Source organism: Gavia stellata, chromosome 2 (genome assembly GCF_030936135.1).
Source record: "Gavia stellata isolate bGavSte3 chromosome 2, bGavSte3.hap2, whole genome shotgun sequence".
Lineage (NCBI taxonomy): Eukaryota > Metazoa > Chordata > Aves > Gaviiformes > Gaviidae > Gavia > Gavia stellata.
In genome coordinates, this window is record NC_082595.1 from 103,260,655 (window position 1) to 103,282,463 (window position 21,809).

The following is a 21,809-nucleotide window of genomic DNA, read 5'->3' on the forward strand; positions in this document are numbered from 1 at the left end:
ATGGTCAGATCTAGAACTGCTCTGATTATAAAATACAGTATTTATATCTCAGCAGTTTTCTGAAATGGGGCTGCTGAGAAAAGCTATTCTAGAAATGCTGAGAGCAAACAGCTTTCCAGCTATCTCGAGAGGGAAAAAGGCACAGCCGTTAACAGGGTACCTACACATGGCAAAGCACTCTGGGGTATTAGAGATCAAAGCAACAACACATCATTGGCAATTTTGTCTATTAAAAATTATATTATGGGAGCAAATCTTTACCTAATTCCCGAAACAGTAAGATCTTCCTTGTAGTTTGCGCTCATGTCACGATGTGAAAAGCTGCCAGTTGTCTTCATAACAAACATACCTTCTTCATATTTGTAGTTTGAAACAACTGTGAAAAAGATTTCAAATGTGTGTATTTCCAGAACTTACCAGCAAACAATACAAAATACATATCCAGTTGTATGTTAGACAGCTAGTTGTGGGGTGTTTCAGTAGTATGTAAAATTACGCATGAAGAAACTGAATGCCCATAATGCCCCCCGCCCCCCCAAAGATATGAAAATATTTGTTCAACCAGAGTATTTTAAAATTAAATTTTTCTCTCTATTTAGAACAACATGTATATAACTTTTTGCATTCATGCAGATCATAAATGGGGATTCTAATTTCTTGAGAGTTTAGAATTTTATTCGGATGTATATTTTTAGTATTATTATAAAATCTAGAACTCAATGCTATATGGGACTCCAGAGTTTTCTGAGTTGAAATAATTTTTGAAATCAAATATGCTTAGTTCCTAAGGAAAAAGGTAGGTATTTCTTTATCTGAACTGAATCAGATAAAAAGTCTGCCCGCCTTCTCTCCTTTACATGTATTGTCGTAAGTAATGGGGGAATGTTATGTTGTTCACAATTTAAAGTAAGAAGCTACTACACAGAAAAGAGGTCTTTTCCATTTTTTTCACAGTATACCATTAGTTATACATATATCTAGTCATTAGCCTTCAGGGTGACTGAGACTCTGATAATAATTTATGAAAAAAAAGAAGTATAATGTAAAGTCAATGCTAAATAGACAGCAACACCTTCATATGCAAAGTCCTGGAAAAAAAAAAATTCTGAAAAAACCCAGTATACATTATTTCCCCCAAAATTGTGGCATATAGAATTTTAATGTCTTACCATTCAAGTCATATTCCAGGAACTGCAATGTTGAGCTGCAGGTAGAGTCAACGGACTGTTCGAAAGAGTCCTTTTTGTTTGTTAAGTCTGTTCTCCAGGTGACATTGTACAAGGGGGAAGCAACTTTGAAAGATCCAGTCAAGGCACCAAATGATGGGATGTAAATTCCAGCAGGCAAGGATATTTTGAGAGGGGGGATCTCAATTTTCTGTTCAGGAATTGTAATTGTAGGCAGATCGAAATCTGCAATCTTATTAGCTACTTCATCCAGATCTACATGGAAACTGCCAAGAGAAATACTCTTTGGAAGAGTGAATTGGGACACAGTTATTTGGTATTCAGGTATTGTCACCTCAAAATATGGTATTTTATATTCTTCTAATGTAATATAATTGGCTCCTACATCCACTTTGGGGAATCTTAGTTTTGGCAGTGTGGGTAAATTGACATCAAATGGCATTGTGTTTAGTGTCTGTGGAATTTTTATGTTGCGCAAGTCGATGGTGTATGCTGGGACCTGGAGAGTGGTGAAAGGAACTCTGAATTCTGGAGTGCTGAGAACAGGGCTTGGAGCCTTTAGGTGTAACTCAGGAATACTGAAAGTGAAGCCATCAGTCAGCTTATTCACAGGTATTGGGAAAAAGTAACCGTCGTCACTCTTTGTGTACACAAGGGATGCTGAACCATTTAAGTACTGTTTTCTGTCAGCACTGGTAGTGACATCCAACTTCAAGATATCCCATAAGCTCTTCTCAGCAATGGGACACTTTATGTTTTTGAGGAATTCCATGTATCCTTCCAAAGATCCAGAAATATCAAACTTTGCCTTTGATTTTTCATTTGATAACTGCATATCATGACTGAGAGATAATGACTGAATTTGGCCTTCACCCTTCCAGCCAACTTTCTGGTTTCCAGTATTGATTTTCACTATGACAACCTGATTAACTGAGGCTGTGTGTAGGAAGGTATTTGGCTGAGTGGCTTGAATCTGAAGATCTGCTGATATACCCCAAGGAGCCAGCTCTAAGGTTGCTTTGCATCTCTGAGCCCCCGTTGTTGTGAAGAGAGGTGTATATCGTGCATAGTTCTTCCCATTGTGCTCCCAGACTGCATAAACACGACGGGTAGATGCTTCAACTGCAAGTATTTCTTTCATTTCACTGTTCCAGAGTCCATCTGCTTTGGAGTGGGCCTCAAGCTTGAGAGATGACCGAGCTCCATTAGCATTCAGATAGGTGTTTGCCTCATGGTCTAGACTTCCAGAAAATGCATTTCCAGTGTAAAATACTCCATCAATATCCCCCTTTGTAGACATTTCTACTGATATGTAAGATGTAAGGCTCTCTAAAGCAAGTTTGTGAGCAATTCCTCCCTTAGCACTAGTGCCATATTTAGGAGTATTAAAATCATACATTAATTTTAGCCCTGAGGAAAGAGTGGGTTTAGACTTAGTATTTCCAGAAAGTTCTTGGCTGAAATTAATTTTTAAAACTGGTGTGTTGATTCCTGCATTTGTTGCCACTGAAGCTTCCATGTTCCTCTTTGTGAGACTAATAGTGCTGTCATGATTTCCTCCTAGAAATTTGTTATTACTCAGGGACAATGCTGTGGCCAGCTTCAACCCCCTTTTTCTTGTCAAACTTGTTGAACCATCCAGCTTAAATTGCAGTGCATCAATGACAGAAGAAGATGAGACACTGAGTTGCCCAGCAATATCTGACTGATTGAACAGCCCCGCATTTGCAGTTAAAGTGATCACACTGGATTTAAATGAGAAGTCGTAAGTAATGTTTCCCATGGCAGGAATTAAGATGTGGTTTGACGGGCTGTTGATTCTGAATCTAGGAAGCTTTAGAGTGCGTAGATCCTGTGGGACGTGAAGGACTGGAAGCTCGAGAGAAGGTAAGACTAGTGTGTAAGATGGTACTGAAAAGCCAATAAATGGGACTGTGAATCCTGTTGTGCTTATTTCTTTTGGGAGCATGTAACCAAAGGCTGGCATCTCAGCAGTAAAAGGAGAAACCTCAATATTCACAACTGGAATGGTGTATCCTGGAATCCTGAAGGTCCGTGGTAGTTTGTTCAGTGATGTCTGTATTTTGTATTTGTCAAATTTTGTTTTGGCTTCATTATATGACTTTGTGAGAAAATCTAAAGCGGTGTTTCTTCCTCTCTCAAAATGCTTGTTGAAGAAAATGATGTATTTGTTAAGTGCTTCATGCACCGTTGCTAAAGGAAGTGGGATTACATGCATGTCTTTGTTTTTCTCATACCGAGCATTCAAATTTAAATCAAAGGATTGTCTTGTTGTCTTCAGTAAATCCTTCAGGCCTATCTGTTCCCACAGGGAATAATCTTTCAGCTGAGGAGTTTTGATTCCAGTGTAGGGAACCTGAAGCTGAGGAATGGTTAGAGGAATATTTAAGAAGTCCAGGTTGGCATCTCCATTCATTTCGACATGAGCTTCAATTCTGTTATCATTGTTGCCAGCAGACATATTATGGGAATATCTGTACTGATTGAACCTGCCAGTAGCTTGCCAGCTGACCTGCTGAACAGAGGAACTGAGTGCAAAACCATAGTTGTTCAGGAAGTCAATTTTGCCAGTCAGTTTCATTGGGAAGCTGATTTTCACATTTCCATCATTGTTTGTTAATAGACGAATTTCAAAAGGCTGTGCCAAGAAGGAAACCTCATTATTTACAGTTCCAGTAATCCGTCCATTGAGCCGAGCATTGTGAGAGCCTGTTAATTCTATTTTCATTCCTCCAAGCTGTCCTGTGCCTTTTACATTCAGAATGCTACGTCCCACATGCTGTGACTCAATTTCAGACTGAATCTGAAGTGTTGCATAATTTAGGAAACCACATTCATATCTTATAGCTTGGTTGGCTTTCAGGTACTTATCATTTATTCTGTTGTTGGCAGAAAATGTAATTATGGGGCCCTCAACCCTGAAAGTGGCATGTGAATCGTGAGTGCCTTCATCAGAGAAATTAGGAGAAGCCCATTTCCAGTTTCCTTTACCAGTGGAGGTAAACGATATGTGTCCTGCTTCTACCTCTGTTGTCATATTATTAACCAGATCAGCCTGGCTGGAGAAATCAGCTTGGGGAATATTCAGTCTGTGGGAATATGCCGTTCCACTCTGCATCCAAATTTTTCTTTGCAGCTTGACCATTAAATTATTCTGTAGTTCTATTGAATTTTTTGTTGTATATAGGTTTGCTCTAGTTTCAGCTTCACCTTCTACTGAAGTCCCTAAAAATACCACTTCATTGGTGTGATCAACTTTAAGGAACCTGTGGTTGACCTTCATGGAATTTTTAAGGTTCAGCTGCTTCATCTCAGGGGCCAAGAGACGTGAATCTGCAATAACACTAAAAACTAGGAAGTCTAATTTAGACGTTGTTTGAGCTGAAAGGGAGGTCACAAATTCTGGACTGTTAGCAGATGTTGTAATATTATGAACCTCAGCTTGTGTAGACAGCGTAAAGAATGGAGAGGTGACTCTGAAAGCACCAGACAATTTGCCAAATGTAGGGACAGTCACAGTATGTGGGATACGTGGAAGCTGGAACTCTGGTATCTTCATGTTAGGAATCTGGAGCTCATTTAGATTTAGCTTTGGAACCAATAATTCTGGTATTTGAAACTGAGGTATTTGTATTTCTGGGAAAGAAATGTCAGAAAAAGGCATATCTCTCATCTTCAGATCTTTAAAATACAAGTCAACTGCTGGCAACTGAAATTCACCAGCCATGAGTCTGTCTATTGTTCTCACAATCTGAAGTTTAATCTCATTCAAGTCAATTGTATAGGAAGGAACTTTAAAGGTATTTAGAACTGTAAATTCTGGGGTAGTAAATTTCACTGGGATTTTCATGTCCTTTAGTCTCTTAATATTTATCTCATAGGAGGGGATATGCAGATCAGTCAGTGGAACAATGAAGTCTGGTGTTCGAAATGTTGCTTCCCGAAGACTTCGGAGACTAACCTCAAAGGCAGGTATAGTGACTATAACAGTTCTGATTTCAGGGACTTTAAATCCTGTTTCAACAAACTGGTTTAAATTTTCAGCCCAACTTTTTAGATCATACTCTTCAGCCAAAGCAACGATTTTCTTAAAAGCTATGTTCCACTGGTCAGAAATGTATATTACAACAGAATTGTAGAATTGGCTTATCTTCTGAAGATACCATTGGAATTCCTGGGAAATATCCATTTCAGAAATCCTCTCTCGCAGGTCTTCCAGATGTTCATTTACCTTCGCTTTCAGATTAGCAAATGTTGTTGAGTTTATGAGCTCTTTGAACCAGTTAATTATTGCAGCAAGCTTGGTGTCCCTTAGTTGTTCTATGTATTTTGAAATCACAGCTCTAAAATCTCTCATATACTGTTTCAGTGCTTCTGCTTTCTGTGGAAGTTCTAGATTTCTGAGTTCCTCATTTATTTTCTGGGTCACTTCTCGGATTTTGTTATTTGTGTCATCAACAAACTGGTTATAGTCAAAAGACTTGAGTTTTTTAATAACCATGCCAAGGAACTTGTTGACTTCCTTTATCATCATTTCATAATCAAAGGTTTGCACTTTCTTGACAGCATCATCAACAAAAGCAACAACTTCATCAAAGCATGACTTCACATCAATATTTTTCAGGTAGATGGTCAGTTTCTGGACAGTTTCTTTTATTCTGTACTGGTTAAGCAGTTCTACCATTCTGTCCATTAAAAAATATACCTGCTTATCAATTTCATATTTTACAATCAGTTTGTGCATATGACCTCGGAAAGCACTGATCTTCTCAGACACTTCATACTCCTCCATCCAATTTAGAATAAAGTCTTTGATTTGTTCAAGAACTTCATTAATTTTTTCAATTGGTATTGAATGCTTCAATTTTTCTAAAAATTCTTTAGCATCAAACATTTTGATCTGCTGTTTCAAATCTTCTGCAATGCGTCTGACATCAATATTCTGAATCTGAATCTTGAGTTGTTCTAGGTTTTCCTGTATCCTAGCTGTAATCCTGTACTCATCATCTACATTTTTAATCCAAGTCAAAGTGCTGCTTCCAATTTTGCTAGGAAGATACTGGCGAAAAAAAAATTGCAATTTTTGAATAGTGTCAACTACAGTCATTCTTATCTTATATTTGTCATCTAGAGCTGTCATTGTTTCAACTATTTGGTCAAGAAGCTGTGCAGTAAGTGCTTTAATGTCATACTGCTCATAACGATCTTTGATGTACTGCTCAATTTGTATCAGATAGACTTGCAGCTGAGACAGTATTTCTTGAAGATTGTCCATGGCTTTTTCCAGCATAATTTGGAGATCATCAGATGTTATTCTGTAGTCCTTTGTGAACGCAACCAAATTATTTTTCATGCTGCTAACTCTGCCTTTCATATCTAATTTGTCCATGTAATCATTAATGTGCTGTGGGAGTTTATCCAAAGTTGCCTTGTATTTTCTCATATGTTGTTCTACGTTAATGTTCTTCAGGTAACTTTGTATGGCCTGCAGTGTGGATAGAATGGTACCTCTGATTTGTTCAAAGTAAACTGGCAAATGTTCCAAGAATGGTAGGTTAATAACATGCATATCTTTATTTTTGTCATACTTCACAGAGCCAGAGATGCTGAATTCTTGAGGCTCTGACACACTGCTCCTGAGGCCCAATACATCAATTAAATTAACTTCTTCAGATGTGAATGGTAGTATGACTGATGTATCCATTACAGAGAGATCTGCTAAAGCTTTTCCACTAAGTTCCACACCAGTCTTTTCTGCATCATTGTAAGCACTGAGATCTTGTGAATATACATTATTGTTTAGCTGACTTTTCAATTTCCAAGCACTTGACTGCTCTGATGGAGTAAAAAGCATATGAAGTTTGTTATCAAGCAGGGTAGTGTATCTTCCTCTAGACTTCAAGCTATGACTGGTAGATCCTCTGTAATCATGTGAGAAAGTGAAAGCAAGAGGCTCCGCTTTAAACAGGAATTTGCTGTAAAGGTCTCCTGTGTGTTCACCCATAACAATCAGCTTTCCGTTGCCATTGGTATGTACGTCAGCAGTGATTTCAAATGGGGCTATAGTGGAACGCACAGCATTGCTGAAACGGAGAGATTTGGAATCACAGTTTGTGTTCATAGTGACTGAGGAAGCAAGTCCTGCCACATTCAGATTAACTCTGTGACTCACTGCTGCACCTTGAACATTGGCAACTGTATCTGTTTTAAAGTTTGCAGCTAGATTAGCGTATGTGATGGTGTAGGTATGCCTTATTTCATCTGTTCCATAGGCTCCTCTGACATTGCCACCCAAGTTCAGCTTCAGAGGCTCGAGAAGCAGTTCTGCTTTGTTGGAAACTTCTGTTTTTGTGTATTTAATATTATTGCTCAGTTTAGCTGTAAGTGAGCTAGGCTGCAGTTGTAGGTCAAAAACATGTTTGTGGAACTTGTCAAAACCGAAGCTGTTGTCTAACTTCGAAGCAAATGTTAAGGATAAGCCAGGAATATTCAAGTCATTTGTGTATTCCAACTTAATCTCTTTGAATGATCCTTGCAAATTATTTGAAAACTTCAGTCCTTCTCTATTAACTCTGAAGTTTAAAACATGTTTGTTGTCCATACCCAGAACTGTACTCTGATATTCACTTCCCAGCGTTATTTCCGTTAGGCTCGCTCTTCCACCTAGATTGAATTTTGCATTGTTTTTACCATAGCGCCCAGAAGAGGATAGTGACATGGAGCCTCCAGCAGTATCAAGTTTGGCATTCATTTCACTCTGCATTGTCAATGGACTAAACTGCACATTTGTGGTTGCGCTGCTAGCTAGACCGTACTGATTTACATTGAATGATGACTTATGTGCAGCTCGATTCCTTTGATCAGTCATAGAGATATCAGTGTTGAAAACGAGATCCTGGGAATTGAGAGAACCTGCAAACAAGGCATAATACTGTGTTTGCTTGTAAGTGGCTTGGTACTCAGATCGAAGTGCTGCCATCTTCTTTGACAAAATTAATTCAAGCTTATTGACACCTGCAGTATGCCGATACCTTCCATTTGTTTCAGATGTCATTTTCAGCTGGCTGTTTTCATACTTCAGTGAAGCTGTGTTCTTTAATAGTCCGCTTTGTACATCAGAAACTGAAGTAACAGAAAATAAATCATCACTGTATCTGCCAGATATCTGATTGGTAGCCTGAAGGTAAGAAGAATCCAACTTCAGATTTGATTTTCCTTCTAAAACCCGCCTCTTTTCATTGTATGAGCTTGACAGAGTGTAAATGCTTCTTGCAAAGACAGAAGCCACTTCCAGTTGCCCTTCCATCTTGATGTTATTGATATTCACGTTATTTGTCTTTTCAGAAACAATATCACCAGAAAATGAAAGCTGAGGACCCAGAGTACTGGATGCTGTAAGTGATACGGTGTAGTTTGCAACTGGACTAGGTTCATAACTCTTTGCCCTGGCCAACTTAAAAACTGATGTTAAGAGTCTGTGCTTCAGGTGATTTTCATAAGCACAGGTGAATCCATTTCTATTATATGATGCTTCTCCAGAACCTGAAATAGGAAAAAGGAGATGAAAGATAACGGTGTAATTTATACCTTTTTGTCTTTAAGACTTTGTCTGATGTCACTAAGCTTTTATGTTACTGCTTGAATTGCAATTACTCTTATTATACCATTTTGCTTTGAAGGCCAAAATGTTTTGGTAAATCCTGAATATTTCTGTAAAAATTGTTATTATTATGATGTTTGGGGATAGAGTTTTGAACTATGAATAAATTAAATCTCTACACTACTCTACTAAATTTAATTATGTGAAACGACATGAAATTATGTCATTATTTAAACCTAAATTAAGAAGATGGCCTCTCAAGAATAACCCATATCTAACATTCCTGGTTTTTAATGTTTTCTTTATCATGCTTCATTAGAAAAGACTGAAGTAAGCTCATCCTTTTGCAATCTGAGAACTCAAACTCCAATTTTAGAGGAACTAACTTAAAAAATACCAGTCTTAAGACCTATCTAGTCTGAGTCCGGGATAACTGCTATGTAGTTATGGCAGTATATGGACATACATAAATGATTAAAAAAAAAATTATATTTATATATATAACAATAGAGCGAGAAACAAAGTGTGGGCATACATACACATACACCTGCACACCTGATTTTGAAAACACTTGACTTTTCAGATACACAAGTGTTTGTAGAATCATGCCTTCAGTTTTGAAGGACTTTTTCTTCAGTTGGGAATATCTAGAAAAATATGGACCTTAAAAGTCTTTATTGAATTAAACTGACTTCACCTTCAGTGCCTGAATAAACAGACTCACATAATATCTTTAAAAACAAAGAGAAAGTTATTTGAGATTATACAACACCTTTCTTTACATAAGCAACAGGAAAATGAATGTGCTGTACTTGATACACAGAAAATAAAGTCATTAAAATCATTTTGCAAACATTGCAGTATTAGCACACATTCTTACCTTTGACACTGTAGGAAAGTAGCTCAAAAACTGAATCAGCATTCGTGGTATAAGTAGTTCTTATGCTGGATGCTTTCTCTGTGGTGCTATTAGCCAAAGTGTATGCTGCTGACCAGTTGTAATAGTTGCTGTACACGTTAGCAGAGACCTCTAAAGTGCCAAATAAAGGCACACGAAGAGGATAGGATTCTGGAACAGTAAATGTTGGGATTCTGTATTCCTGAGATGGCACACTTATTCCCATTGACTCCATTACCAGAGGAGGTGTTTTAACAGTCTGTGGCACCCTTATGTCATGGGATGATCTTCCACCAAATGGCAATGGGATATTAATTAGAAAACTGTTTTTATTTAAGCTGTATCTGATCCGGCCTTCACTAGAAAATAAAAGTGACTCTATTAGAAACTGTAAGTCCATGAAGCACATCATACAGAAATTTCCGTGATTCCTACTATTCCCCTGATACTGAGTTTACTTACATGCTTATATCAGTGTCCTGAATTTAGGTTTAGAGAGAAATGTAATGATCATCTATTATTATCAGCATTTTTAAAGCACTCATTTATCAGAATTTACTGAAAGCATTTTCGATATCAGTGAATTCTGTCAATGTTTTTTCCCCCCTTATTTCATAATCAGGGAGACTCATAGGTCAAGTAGTCCAGAAACACATTCTTTCCGTAAGACCTTGTATTAGAATTCAAAGGTTCCTGATTCTTTGTTCAGAGCTTAACTAACTTTAGCTCACAGGTGGAGAGTGTCATTCAAGGGGCTCAATACACAACTATTATGAATCTTGCATTTCATTTTCTACCCTGAGAATCCAAATCTGCTTTATGAACGTTAATGAAAAGATGTACTGGCATGAAAATGATCCTCAAAATGAAGGAATTTGAATGAAAATAGCTGACATACAGGAAAAAAAATCCTCCAAAACCACTGCCGCACTTGTGCAATGTGGCATGCTAAGTACCAGAAAAAGGCTATTATATTCTTCTTAAATAAAAAGCGACATATTCTTATAGAAATGCATGAAAAGTCTTATTAGCGTTAGAAGTTATAGGAACCTAAATTATAAAGAATTTATAATTTATATTACAAAGAATTTATATTATAAAGAATTTATCCTTCTGATGACAAGCATTTAAAAATTTTTATCCAAATATTCACATTTATTTTAGTCTGAATAAAAATAAATAAAAATCTAATCATTTGACCAGGAGCTAGGACTAGAAAAAATGGATTGTCAGCTGAAAAGCTTGTGGGGAAAAAGTGTAATTACAAAACGGCAAACCAGGAGGAAACTTGAGGTTAATTTGTGCATGAACAATAAGCTGGCAAAGATGTTTTTATTGTTTGCCTAACTGGTCTTCTGTATTACAAACTCTTCGTTTTTGCATTTAGAGCTACATCCTAAGATGAAAATTAAGGAAACATTTTTGAAATCTGTTCCTTACATCAAATGGTTTAAAAAGCAACATCCCAGAGCAGTAGAAATTCCTATTATTATTATTATAATGTGCACTGCTGATAAGAAGATAGGAGAAAAATGTTTTTACTTTGCTTATACTTAGCTTAGGAACACAACAGAAGCAATAGAGATGTGTGTCATTACCATACATTTCATATTACCACAGTGAAAGATACATGGAAAAACAGTGCTAACAGAGAGAAAATGCAAGACTGTTCTACATCTGTTTCTGTAATCCAATCTTACACTAGCTTCTGTTGTTCTTTACATTAATTTCAGCCATCAAGGTTTCCCTAACTCATGGGAAAGCTATACAGACATGTTTCTATTTATTTATCACAGTGGTAACTGTGGGTGTATTCTGAAGATACTACCAAACAACACTGTTCCTTGAATTCTTATGCATAGGCAGAGCAGCAGTGTGATATGAACACTACATGGCAAGAACAATATGTGCTAGGAACTGTAATGAGAGCAAATCCTGGCAGATGCATGAATGTTTTAAAGTCTAGACCCACTCTGACTTACTTAAAGTCTAATTTCCTAGACATAGAAGAAATACACTATTTATCTGCCTTCTAGTCTCTCTTTTTGTTTGTCAAACCCTACTTTTTAGAAATTTTTAACATATTGGATGATTTCTATCAAATTTGACAGAAAGGTAAAAGCCTCAAGGGTAATTATATTCGCGCAAGTTCTGTGAAACTATCTATTAGGTGGAGGAGATGGGCCTAAACTAATGCAAGCATCCAGTCCGTATGTGTACAACCATGGCATGTGTTGCCGCTGAGCAAGTGACAGATGGAGTCAGACATGGGAAGAGGTCAGGGTACTATATTGGTGGAGGTCAACCAGCATGTGCAGGGGAATGGGAAGAACTGTCCAATAGGACTGCACAGGAAAAAGTAGAGATACTAGGGTTATGGCCAAAGACAAAGGGTCTGTAGGGATGCAGGACACAAATCTATGGGAAACCTGTCTTCATTAGTTCTGTAGCTCAGAGTAAAGATTGTTGAATGCTGTATTTTTGTTCAGCTCTCATTATTATATAAAACAATACTTCAGGATATATCCATATACTGCAGGAATGACTGCTGTAAAATCAAATCTGTATTAAAGACATGCATCATTTCCTCCATATAATTTCATCTCTCTGGTCTTAAAATTCTTTGTTATGATTCCAATTTTATGGTAACGTTTACATCAATTCTACGCAGTTCTATAAACCAAAGTAAAATAAAATAACACAAAAATATGAACAAATATGTATTTTCAGGTTCCTGTATGACTATCCTAATTTCTCTCCCTACCTTTTCAGGAAAAGTTCTTCAGGAATGGTGATAACAGGCAGGTTAATTTTCTGAATGTTCAGTTCCTGCAGTCCACTTAGTTTGTCTTGCAGAGTCTGGGCATAGGGGACATCTTTTGATGCCTTTTGCAGCCAGGTGTTGGTTGCCTGCAATGAGGAGACAAGTTTCTCAAAGTAAGTAACAAGTTTTAGGACTTCCTAGTAAGTTATCTGAAAGCCATTGTAACTATCCATATACTGAGCCCTAGGCATCTGATAAAGTGACTGGTTCGATCGAAGTGGGAAATATACATCTTATTCAATATCTGATGAGTGCTTTTACAAGTAGTTCCCATTTTGGCTTCCATGGGGGAGACAAGAATTCACCAGGGCTATGTGGGCAAGCTGTAATATCTGCTGTAGGTTGAAACATACCACGATAAACTGTGATACAATATGTCGCAGTGTCATATCTGTATGAGCCACTTTCCGATCCAGCAGTTCATTGGCATGCTTCTCTAAAGTTTTTGGGTAGTCTGAAAAGTCAACTGGGAATCCAGAAGACATTTTTTTCACAGCAGCACTGGCACCTGAATTCCACTCTAGCTCAACTTTCTCAGAATCTGAAAATCATGAATTTAAAAGAAAAGGGTAAAATTAGTAATAATCTTATTCTATTTAGGAATATACTATAAACTAATGTAACAAGATGTTTAAATTTATAGGTTGTACATGTGGATCATGTTTTAGCCCCTACCATATCTGAGAAGAACTCTTTCTGAAATTGAGTTTCCATGAGTTGTTGCAGCTGAGCTCATCTGAAGATATCCTTTGGTTGGTGAATAATTAAACAATGCTTCAGTTCTAAGTTCAGTTTGCAGGCGAGGAATAGAAATGGTGCCTCTTAACATTGCCTCTTCCATTCCAGCATATCTGTGAAAGCAAAAAGTAAAAGTGAATATAAAATATTTCCCTCTACTTTTTCACTTATGTTTCAGGAGCCATTTCAGCATTTAAGTCTACAGTAAAGGCATAATAGGTGTTATAAAAAAATAGATTGAATCAAACTTGTAAACTCTGTTCCAATTCAATGCATGTTTTCAGCTGCTGCTAGTTCCTTTGGAAAATCTATGGTAAATTATTATAATGCTACTGTGCAGGTACACACAATAATAATTCCGTATTAATTTCATAATACTGAAATGGATGGAAATATGTACCTGCCTTGGTAAAGCTGTACCTGAACCAAATTCTGAACTCCTTACTCAAGCTGAATTCTCTACTAAGGATACAGACTCTGGCCATGAATCACACAGAAACAAAACGCTTGATAAAATATATTATGCCACTGGGCTTCATTTTCCTTTATTCACATTTATTTTATATCTCTGTAACTTTGTTGACTTGAGCAAACTTCTAATATTATGTTAGTGCAAATGAAAGGGAATTGAGGTCCCTGACATCTGTCCAAAACTCCTACTGATATCAGAAGCAATTTTGCATGAACAGCAAAGACAAAGACTCCCCAGGGCACGATCAAGATCACAGAATTCCATGGAAGATTGAGGTTTATTAAAGAATGTGATCAGCTCATTTCACTATGGGCTTGTGAGGCAGACAATTTTAGAAACCCTGGCAGGCTAAACATTTTTGTTAGCTCCCCTGTAGATGTTCCCGGAAATATTCTCATCGTGAAGCGTGGGAATTTTTACAGGAAGCTCTCAGTTATTTTTGGTTTTGCTGCTTATTGAGTGCCATTAGATTTCTTCATGGGGAGATGTAATATCTTTTTTTAGAGCCGAACATATCCAGTAAAAGATAATACCTCTCTGAACAAACCTTGCCTTGTTTATATCCTTGGATTATCACACCTGCAATAACACTAGTACAATGTCATTCTTGTAGTCATGTGTGTGCAAACATGGAAGAACTAGCTCAAGAAACTTGTAATACAAATTATATATATACATATAGTAGGAAAGATCAGTTGGTGTATTAGATGTATTTATTTGATGTATACATGATGGATTACAAATAAAATACTTCAAGGGTCTTTGAAGAGGGTTTGAATGACAAGTTTATATGCCTCTCTATATAACAATTTCTCCAAAATGGGATAAAATTTCCCAAAATTTTCTACCTTCAATAAAATCTTCAGCTATCTTATTCAAAGGTATCTGTAAAAGTCTAAGTGGTTTTCTGAGTTACCTTATCTGGCCAGTAAGAGTAACTTCAGAAATCTTCTTGTTGTTAAAGTCTAAGACAAAGGTATATGCTTTCTTCCCAGGAATGGATTCATCAGTAATTCTGAAGTTTGTACCAAAGTCAACATCAACATCTGGAATGCGGACATCACTAGTCAAAACCTTTCTGCCTCTGTTGTATCTGAAGGTCAGTGTGGCCTCATGCTGCTTTACACCTGGAAAATATAATGTACTTTGGTTATTCGCAACTATGGAGTCTGTTTGGACTTTTCTTAAAAAGAGAATAAAAAAGGATCAACTGGAAATTATATCACCCTGAAGATCTAACACAACCTAATTGATGAGTCTGAATCAGAAACTGGGTCATCTTTTTTCTCCTCATCTTCTAAACACACCATGGGCTGATTCACTAATCCCATCACTACTTTTGTTACGTAAACTTACCATCCTATAGATTCTCCCTTTAAAAATTTGCTGGTTATGCAGTTCCTCTCAATTTATATATTTTACATCCATATTTCATCAGAAATGGTATTTTTCTCTCGCTTATATAGAACCCATTAACTCCTCTTCCTTGCTTCCATTCACCAACATCACACTTCAATTAAAATCATAGGGAAATATTTTTGGGATACAAAATCAGCCCCTGATCGTGAAAAATCTTGCACTGGGATTGCATACATGAAATGAAATGTGAGTTAAAGTGTTGGCCTGTTTGGCTGTGAAAATGGTATTCTATTTTATACTGTAAAGAATTCTATTATGATTTATTCATACAAATCTTTTTCCCATTAAATGACACAGTTCAAAACTGAGATAAACCATATTGCTTTTTCAGACTCTTACCTTCTGCCTGGACAGCAAACTTTAAGGTGTCTATCAGGTCACTTCCCTCTCTCTGCAGGTCATAGTTTGCACTTGCAGAGTATTCCTTCACTTCGCCTGTGGACACTACTTCAACTTCAAATCTAAAGGAGTAAACAAATGTCCTGTAAATAACTATTTTGTCCATGACCACAAGCAGAAGAAATCATACAGTTCTCAATATCTCTCTTTCTGAGCTGCTCCTGCTAGTCTGTTTTTAAAAATTTTTAAGGGTAAGCTTTATGTGAGAGGGTACTGTAGATACTAAGTCCTAAGAGGGAAGCCTAGTTAACACAAAATAAACATAGTTAAAGCTGATATGACTTACCTGGATTCTCCAGTCAAGGGATAATATGGAGCTGCCTCTGTGGCGCTGGCATTAGAGTACAATAATTTGGTGCAGAAATTTAGACCAGCAATGAAAGGCTTGCAAGAAGTCCAGGTTTCTCGGTTCTCGATCAGAGGCGGAATCTCTTCAGTTTTGGCTGGAGACACCAAATGTAGCGTATTGCTGGAACAGAAAAGTCAGCCATTTATTCCCAGGACAGGTGTTCAGACATTGTCCTATTAACAAGGTTATTTTCTGAATAAATATCACTTACTAAGGTAGGGGATTAATGAAATAACATTTGGTGGTTAAATGATCAAGTGGTTTATTATTATAAGTATTATTATTGATAATTAAAATTCTGTGTATTGAGCCATTTACCCTCTCTAAAATTAATGTAAGTAGTTAATTTAAATTCAACCTAAAAATAGGCATTGCTATTATAATAATTCTACGTGAAAGAAAACAAAATAATAGAAATGGTAAGAGTCTTCTTGAAATGTTCAGAAAATCTTGACAAATTAAAGAATCTGTAAGCCATGACTCCCAGTCACCACTTATCTCAGTTATTTTCTTATCTTACAAAAGAAGTTATTCCAGTTTTAGAAAGTCTGAGATTTTTCTGAACTGAAAATTTCTCTATGCCTGCCCTAGCCTCTCAATTGCATCACAATAAAAACCAAGAAGAGAAGGGAAGAACATAGCCTTGAAAGTTCTCATTCAGTTCTCATTACCTGATACTGAGGAGCTTTGTTGGAGTCTTTGGAGCAGGAATGCTGAATTTCAGCTGTCCATCTTTCATACTAACATGTGCTTCAATTCCAGACTCATGGAATATATTAGAATTCATCTCCACGCCACTTCTAGCAAATTCAGGCATGTTTATTCCCAGGTGTGTTACAAACTCAATTGCTAATGAAGGTTTAGCAATGAGTTCTGCTTGCATCTATTTAATAAAAACAAAATGGTGTATTTATTTGCTCAATACACTTCTTACTGGTTTTATAAAACAAATGTCATATTCTTGATAATGTAGAGGTAGGTTTTATATCATTGATTTTGCTATTCAAAAAATTTGATTCCCAAGTCTCATAAGCAGAGGGACCACATAAGTGGTAGCTGTAATATAACAAATACAGCAAGATGATAACACCAAGGAACCTCACCCACTTTAGTGTAAAAATACTCATGCTTCTGAAAGATTTTGTATGTGGAGCTACTTGCATGTGTTATTAAATCTGAAGACAACAGCCAGTTTTCCATTGTTAAAAAAAAAAAAAAAAAACAGCAATTTTCAAAAACAATGAGCAAACTATTTGACAAAAAAGAAATGGATCCAAGATTTGAATGTCTCTAAACAGAAAACAGCTTATTTTCAAGCTTTTGGTTTGGCCATTACAGAGAGAAGAGACAGAATGCAAAATTCTGGAAAAGATTCCAAAGGTAACTAAAAGGCAACCAGAACTAAATTTGAGGACTTATTTTTTTATTGTTACTTAAATCATGTATATGGTGGAAAATTAAAAGTTTAGGTGAACTGAAACTATTGAGAAATTTTTATAAAATATTGACTATGTTAGAGAAAAATAGCTATTAAAACTGTAAAAAAGAATGGAAATATTTATTTTTTTTATTTTAACAGGATAATTAATTCTCTCACATGCTCTTTATTTGTTACAATTTTAAATTGTATCCTTTCAGATAAAAAAATGTTTCATTTAACTCAATTTTCAATATTTCTTTTAACTGAAAATAAAAATTTTCACTTTGAATTGGCCCCATCAAAATTTTTTATTAACTGTTTGGTTTGAACAGCAAATTCACATGCTGTAACTTTTGTACTATTCTCATTTGAGAGCAGGCAGAGAGATATAAACAGAGATTAAAAGGACTATTTTTAAAGGGTGATTAAAATACTTCTAATTCAGAAATTTTATTATGTCTCATACTTAATTTATTGTATGTATTACTTCTTTAATGTGAATATCATCCACAAATTAACTGAAGGCCTCTAATAAGTAATTTGGTTTTTTAATTTCAAGAGTATTTTGTAGTCTTTAAAATTCTTCTGGTGTTACAGTTTTATCCCTAAATGAGATTGTAGATTATTAGGAGGAGACAAAATAACAGCTGTTGGGACCTACGCTTTTTTGATGAAGCTTCACAGCTACTTTGGCCCCAGGTGTCGCTATTCCAGACAAGGCAAACTTCAGTTGCAAACCTGCTCCACTTGGGAGCTCAAACTCATTGTCCATGAACATGTAGTGGACAAATAAATCCCTGTCAACACCTTTTGAGATGGCTTGTGCAATCTGTGAATGAAACAAGGAAATGAACACTAACAAATCTACACTTTGGAATACATACATTTTGTACTTTAAAAATTGATCATGGAATGATTGCAACTGTATAACCCCAAAATTAAATTCATATAAATTATAAAATATAATTTCTACAGATTCCTTGCTTCAAAAAACATACTAAAGACTGTTTATCAAAATCTCAGCTTTAAATGAATATTAGATTTTATCACTTGCCTTGATACACACAGATCATCTACCCTGACATACACATACAAAGGTGAATTGGTTTAGAGAACATGTAACATTCTGGCTTCCCCAAAGTCAATGGTAAAGTGTTTTTTACTTCAAAAAGAAGGGGTTAACCAAATATTCCTAAACTGTATTACATCTTCTTTTCTTTTTAACATGATGAATTATTGCTTAATATTAGTATACATTTTCATAATTAGAAATTTAGTAGTATAACATAATGGCCAACAATAAGATTTTGGGCATTGTTCTAGTAGATATGTCAATCATACAATAAGATCTGAACCTTCCCTTTTTCCTTCCGCTCACCAATCTTCCAGGAGGACTCCACTTGGTTATTAAGGAGTCTTCATGGGTTTCTCAGAGTCCTTCAGACTAAACCTAGATATTTTATTTTAAATAATTTTATTTTCTTCCTGGTATCAAATATCCATTCTTGACATAATAGAGAAACACAACCTAAATCTTAAAAAAATCTTGTAGAAAAAAACCAAATTAATAATACACATCGGTGCAAGAGAAACATACCATTTCAGGAATAGTCTGAAGAGTTTTAATACTCTTTAAAATCATGCTTCCCAGCAATTTGAAATCATTGAGTTTCATGTACCCAAGTTCTTCTCCCAGGATTCTCAGATATGCTCTTCCTTCAGGAGCTTCCTTGTTGCCCAATTCTTTTATCAATTTTTCAACGTTAAGCATTATTCCTTTCATGACATCCTGAAAATTCAGTCAGAAAGTAGTAAAAAAGGTTTATGAGAATCTGTAAGATCATGTATGTAGAACAGTTACTTAGTGAATGTCAGCTAATCTGCACATGCTCTTCTTACAGATTTGTCTCCAGACAAAGGCTCCTCCCACATACAATTAAGGAAAAAACATTGTTAAATAGCATTAAGTATTTCTATTTTAGCTTACTAGAAGAGGAGAAGGGTCATATATGATAAAGAGGGAAGTGCTGTAATTACTGTGTAAAGATAAGAATGCTGCGCTGCACAGAGGATGTTTTCCAGCTGTACCTGATCCTGCTTGCCATCCTGGGAGTAACCAAAATAGTCAAAAAGCGCCTTGGAAACCTTCTCTGGCACTCTGCCGTCAACCCAGTACAAGGCCTTGCTTGCAGTGTCTGGGAAAAACCCCTTCTCTCCAAACAAAGCTTCCAGTGTTGGTTCAAACCCCTTTCCATCCAAGCCAAGCTGAAATGAACGGGACAATGCAATCACTGAGACAGTTTCCCCACTTCTTTGGAGCTTTACAACAAACAGACTTTCTAGGGAACAAACAATGCAGTTGAAGTGTATCCTACAAGTCTATGACTATTAAGAGAAGATATGGAATACTAGGTTTTACAATTAATTTTATCTCTGTGGTGAGGTCCAACAAAAAGCCTACACAGGCTGTATCTCATTTAAAATCTACTATGAGTATTTCAGTGTGCCAGTAATGATTCATTAGCATGAAGTCAATTTGTTACAGATAGGTTCATTTTACCCTAGCTGAGGCCTTTAATAACTCCAACAGGGTCATCCATCCAGTCAGTGGCAAGTGACATCACATAACGGATGGCTTGCTCTAAAGCCCATTGAGATCAAACCAAAGTCCCCTTGTAAGCATAGTGATCTTTAGATTTCTCCCAAAGCTTATAAAAACAATACATTATTCAGAGAAAGTTGTTATAAGAAAACAGAAATGAGAAAGAAAACAGCTGAATACTAGCAAAAGTTTTTAATAATTGTTGTACCTCAAAGATATCGCTGGGGCCAAATCCGTACACATTCAGGGTGGTTTTTAGCATAGTCTCTTTAGGAACATAGCTGTTTGGCTCAAACACCACATTTCCCTCTACTTTGGCAGAGACGGGATCAACTCCAGGTACAGAAACTCTTTTGGAAATCTGATAATTTTGTGAGAATTTTCTGAAATCTTTAGCTGTTGGAACCTGGTTTCCTTTCAGAGCTTCTTCAACTCGGCTTTTTAGACTAGGAAAGAGGATAGCAATGCAAATATGATTAGTATAAATTCCCCAAACTCACTTAGTCTTAGTTGAGGGATTTCCTGTGTCACATGAAGACATTCATACAACTGAGGTGATTGTAAATGGCTAGCTCTCTGCACATATTATCAGTAAAAATAAGACTTAAGGGAAGACTGTAAACTGGCACTGCTCTGACAAAGCCATAGATTCACTCAGCTGATGTGCTTGTTCGAACAAAGAAAACAAACAAGCAAACAAAAAACCAAGCAAAAAATGTATTGCTAAATAACTACCACTGCAATTATGGTCAGAACTTTGTTCTTCCTAGGAGACCAGTATATAACTAAATTTTACTTACTCTTCAATGCCTACTTCTTCAGAGTCTAGGATGTTGGCAATGTGTGAGGCAATAAAGCTTTTCACTTGCTCGTTCTTCTCCTTTGTGAGGACTCTCAAAATCTTTGTGAGATCACTTGGGGAAGGATTTTTCATCAGTATGAGATAGGCTGCTAGACGTTTGTCTGTAGGTGCATCCCCTTCTTGGAATGCTTTCAGAAGTGCTGAACGGTCCTGTATAAATAGAGAAAAGTTTGCACTGATGAGCTGGCTAGTAGATGATATTGCTAAACTCTTTTGGGAATATATAGGGTAAAATAATTTCCAGGATGTAATTTTTTCAGGACCGCATAACTATTTCTATACGTTATTTCTCTAACTGACCAAAAATGTTTCATTGAAGCTATTTTGATAAAGTTTCTTTTGATAGAAAATGTCATAGGAATTATGGTTTTATTAAAACTGATTTTCTTATCTTATATCTAGCAGGTTACTTTTTTGTTAACAGTACTGAGTTTTGATTGTTTGGAATCAGAAGTGTTCTGGTCTGCTGACAAATTCTCAAATTTTGAAAAAAAAAAACAATTTAGGAAAAGAAGGTGATCAAAATCTTCTGCTGCAGGAAAATTAAAAACATAGTTTGAAAATAAATAATAATGAAAAAAATTAAATTCTTTAAGTTAAACTGAATCTGAGGATGTGAGCTCCAGGTGTTTCCAGGCTCCCAGACTCATTAAGTCTTTTGGGGAAACAAGAGCGTGTCTCTTAGAGTAGGAACTTGTTGATACTGAAACTCTTTCACTATACTAAGCTCAAGTGCTTTGTATAATGACACCCATTCTGTAGGAGGTGCTTTAATGTCACTGTAATGTAAACATAAATCTAACCAGTACTATTAATAACAATGACAACAAAATGCCAGTATAAAATAGGGACCTGATTTTTTCTTAGTTAAATCCATTTAAATCTGGAGTAATTTGTTAGTTAGAGCCACCTTTAAATAAGTAGAATTCCATTTAAGACACTCTAACAGGAACAGATCCAAACTTCCCATTTAAACTGAGACTGTCTATAAAAAGCAACTGCATCTCAGAGGAGCAAC

At 36.2% G+C, this 21,809-nt stretch overlaps 1 protein-coding gene across 1 annotated transcript in view; it reads right to left on the reverse strand.

Annotated features, from left to right (window-relative positions):
* The window catches only part of APOB (apolipoprotein B), a 37,555-nt gene that overhangs the window by 4,348 nt on the left and 11,398 nt on the right, over window positions 1–21,809 (reverse strand). The window contains exons 13-27 of the mRNA XM_059834946.1: window positions 20,730–20,941; window positions 20,138–20,375; window positions 19,416–19,592; window positions 18,925–19,116; window positions 17,989–18,156; window positions 16,579–16,790; window positions 15,845–16,027; window positions 15,499–15,620; window positions 14,657–14,867; window positions 13,206–13,381; window positions 12,884–13,071; window positions 12,471–12,616; window positions 9,689–10,065; window positions 1,170–8,750; window positions 262–376 (exon numbers count right to left, since the gene is read on the reverse strand). Of these exons, the coding sequence (XP_059690929.1) occupies window positions 262–376; window positions 1,170–8,750; window positions 9,689–10,065; window positions 12,471–12,616; window positions 12,884–13,071; window positions 13,206–13,381; window positions 14,657–14,867; window positions 15,499–15,620; window positions 15,845–16,027; window positions 16,579–16,790; window positions 17,989–18,156; window positions 18,925–19,116; window positions 19,416–19,592; window positions 20,138–20,375; window positions 20,730–20,941 (10,298 nt within the window). The remainder of the gene's footprint in view (window positions 1–261; window positions 377–1,169; window positions 8,751–9,688; window positions 10,066–12,470; window positions 12,617–12,883; window positions 13,072–13,205; window positions 13,382–14,656; window positions 14,868–15,498; window positions 15,621–15,844; window positions 16,028–16,578; window positions 16,791–17,988; window positions 18,157–18,924; window positions 19,117–19,415; window positions 19,593–20,137; window positions 20,376–20,729; window positions 20,942–21,809) is intronic.